The sequence below is a fragment of the Lolium perenne genome, chromosome 4 (genome assembly GCF_019359855.2).
Source record: "Lolium perenne isolate Kyuss_39 chromosome 4, Kyuss_2.0, whole genome shotgun sequence".
NCBI lineage: Eukaryota > Viridiplantae > Streptophyta > Magnoliopsida > Poales > Poaceae > Lolium > Lolium perenne.
In genome coordinates this window covers 294,903,180-294,906,177 of record NC_067247.2, presented here as the reverse complement: position 1 = coordinate 294,906,177, position 2,998 = coordinate 294,903,180, and the positions used below count along the sequence as shown (strand labels likewise).

Genomic DNA, 2,998 nt, shown 5'->3' with positions numbered 1-2,998 from the left:
TAATACTAGAGTAAGTTTGGTCAGGTCAGGATTACGCAAGTTATAAAAATAAGACATGCTAGAACTGGCTTCGATATCTAGCCAAGCGAAAGCGACGGGGTTTGCATGAGCAATCTCGCCTCACGGCAATGCAAAACTGGCAAAGAAAACGGAGCAAGCACGCCGCACGCCCCGCTGACCAACCAACCTAGGCCGGCTCGCTCACCCATTAGCAGCAAAATCAAGAGTCAAAACCATGAAAGAAGCATGAACAGAAGCTGTAGTAGTAAAAAAATACTGCCAGATAGCTCAGATAAAATCTTTGATTGAATCAAATGCGAGAGAATACATGACACCAACCGGGACGCAATAGCGAATGTCGGCAAAGTAGGCCGATCAGCCCCAGACCAACATTCATGTATCCTACAGCGATCGTCGCAGCAAACACGGCAGTTGACACCGCAGAAGCCGCCGGTGACGATGGCACCGGCACCGTCACCGCTTACTCCGGGCCCGCCGGCGCCGCCATTTCCTGCATCGTTGACTGTTGACATCTCGTGACTGGGCAGTGGGGCCCAGAAGTCGGACGCCCAGGTGGGGCACTCATCCAACTCGCGCGCCCAGCTTGTGCGCGTCCTGTCTGATGCCAATTCGGCAATTCTCCCCTTGGCGCGCGCCATGACCTCGTGCTCCTCATCCATGTCGGCCTCCGAGCAGCCGGACGATTCGTCGGAGTCCGAGTCCGCCGCCGCCCAGTCAAGAACCGCTCGCGGTGACGGCTCGCCGGCGTCGTCATCGTCGTGAGCGTCCGCGGCGAGGAACGGGTGGCGCAGCAGCTGCTCGCAGGTCCACCGCTCGCCGGCGTCGCGGCGGAGGCACCTGTCGACGAAGTCGCGGCAGGGGTCTGACAGGTGCGCGGGCAGCTCGGGCCGCTGCCCGCCGAACCCGACGCGGAGCAGCAGCTCGCCGACCTCCAGCGCGCCGCCGAGCTCCGACCACGGCCGCTTCCCGGAGAGCAGCTCCACTGCCGTGCAGCCGAGCGACCAGACGTCGGACGCAGGCGTCGACGCGCCGCCGCGGGCCACCTCGGGTGCCATCCACGCCGGCGTGCCGCGCGGGCCCCGGGGCGCCGCTTCGGACACGAGCCTCGCCGCGCCGAAATCCGCGAGCTTCGCGCCACCGCAGCCGTCGCCGCCGAGGAGCACGTTCCTGCCCTTCACGTCGCCGTGCACCACCCCGGCGACGTCGTGCAGGTAGCACAGCGCGGCGGCCACTCGCCGCAGGACGCGCCGCGCCACGCGCTCGCCGAGGCCGCCCGTCGCCGTCGCAGCGTCGGCAGCGGTGCCGCCCGGGACCAGCTCCATGTGCAGGTTCCTGGACGAGGCTGTGGCGTCGTCGCCCAGGTACGCCACGACGTACGGAGAGCTCAGGCGCTTCAGGATCCTTATCTCGCTCTCCAGGCACGCCATCGCGGCCGCCGGCGCGCCGCCCTTGGCGTCCACCGACTTCACCGCAAAGGCGCGTCCCGTGGCCGTGTCGACGGCCAGGTGCACCGTGCCGAACGAGCCCTTTCCGATGCATTTCCCGCGCGTCCACTCCATGTATGGCGAGCAGAGTAGCAGCTGAGAGAGAAGCAGAGGTGTGTACTGTGAACTGTGAAGGGAAAAAGGATGGTGTGAGGAGCCGCAAGAAGATGGCGAGCGTGCCGGTGGCATATATATAGGTGTGAAGAGTTTTTCACGGCGCTGCAATTTTTGTGGACGAGGATTTCGGGCGTCTTCACTTCACTTTTTGGCGGCGATTTCCTCAGGATTCGCATATGGATATTGAATTGCCCGGATATTTGTGGGATATATCTCGGAATAACTCATCATCAACAGCAACTAGGGCCGCCTGGCTTTGCGTTGGAGAGCGAATGATGTGCAACTTGTGATGTTATCTTTGCTTGGGGGTGTGCCGCTCCGTTGAGGCCACATCACATGGGCGATGACCATTTTCGGGTAACTTTGATGGATGGATTGGGGTTCGGTTTGGATAAGCAGATGGGCGTCATCTGCAAGGTTTTTGGTCAAGACAATCAGCATTAGTCCAGACTGCACACTGCATACTATCATATGTGACAACTGCTTTTTTTGTTTTTCACACTACTACTATTACCCGACATTGATCCAGCCAAAAGTCGTCATGGTTGCGGTGATGAATTCATTTACATTGGAACCCTAGCCACCTCCGGGTCACCATAGGCGACTATCAAGTAGATCTTGATTCTCACCCCGCCTCTAATTTTGCAAAAACCATGATGAGAAAATTCACATGGGGATTAATCCCCGGTGACCATTAAAAAAGTCTTCATGGTAAGATGGAAATAATATGCAAGTTAAGGATGATTTTTTTAAAAAAATCTATTCTAAAGAAAATGTGACACAATATAAACATGAGGTCATGGCTAGGGGACTCTGAGGCATCCGCGCCACCGCCGCAAGAAATCAACCCCTCCCGCGCCTAGCTACCTCGCCTACCGGAGGAGGCAGCTGTTTCTAGCGAACAACTGCGGGTATTGTTTTCCCCATGCAATTGGCCCCCTTCCACCTATTAATCCCCCACCAATCAGCCACTCGACTACCTCCGATTCGGTGTGCCAGCGTGCTCCACCGCCGGGCCACAGTATGCTAGATGAGAATGATCAAACACCATGAGAAAATTCAGGTAGGGATTAATTGTCCCGTGACCATTAAAAAAATTCATCATCATAACATGGGAACTATCTGTGAGCTAGGCGCCAGCATGACATACGAATCGACACATGAGGTCCCAGGAAAGAGAGGCGATCCCCTCACCGGCGGAAGGGTCCTTGTTTCCTGTTTAATTTTTTAGTTCCTGTTGGCGTCCGAAACCCACCGGCGAGTAGCGGCGGGCAACACGTAGAGCCGGGAGGCTCCCAGAACTGCGGCTGGCCCTGGTCCCTCGAGCGACGGCCCGCAAAGCTCCGGCACGCACGTTCCGATGCTGGTGCAAGGGC

General features: G+C 57.9%; 1 protein-coding gene across 1 annotated transcript; it reads right to left on the bottom strand.

Moving 5' to 3' along the window:
• Positions 1 to 227: 227 nt before the first annotated feature.
• On the bottom strand, positions 228 to 1,657 carry LOC127347732 (mitogen-activated protein kinase kinase kinase 18-like). Its single transcript, XM_051373894.2, has one exon. The coding sequence runs from the start codon at positions 1,578 to 1,580 to the stop codon at positions 228 to 230; it is 1,353 nt and encodes a 450-aa protein (XP_051229854.1). The 5' UTR covers positions 1,581 to 1,657.
• Between the last annotated feature and the right edge of the window lie 1,341 nt (positions 1,658 to 2,998).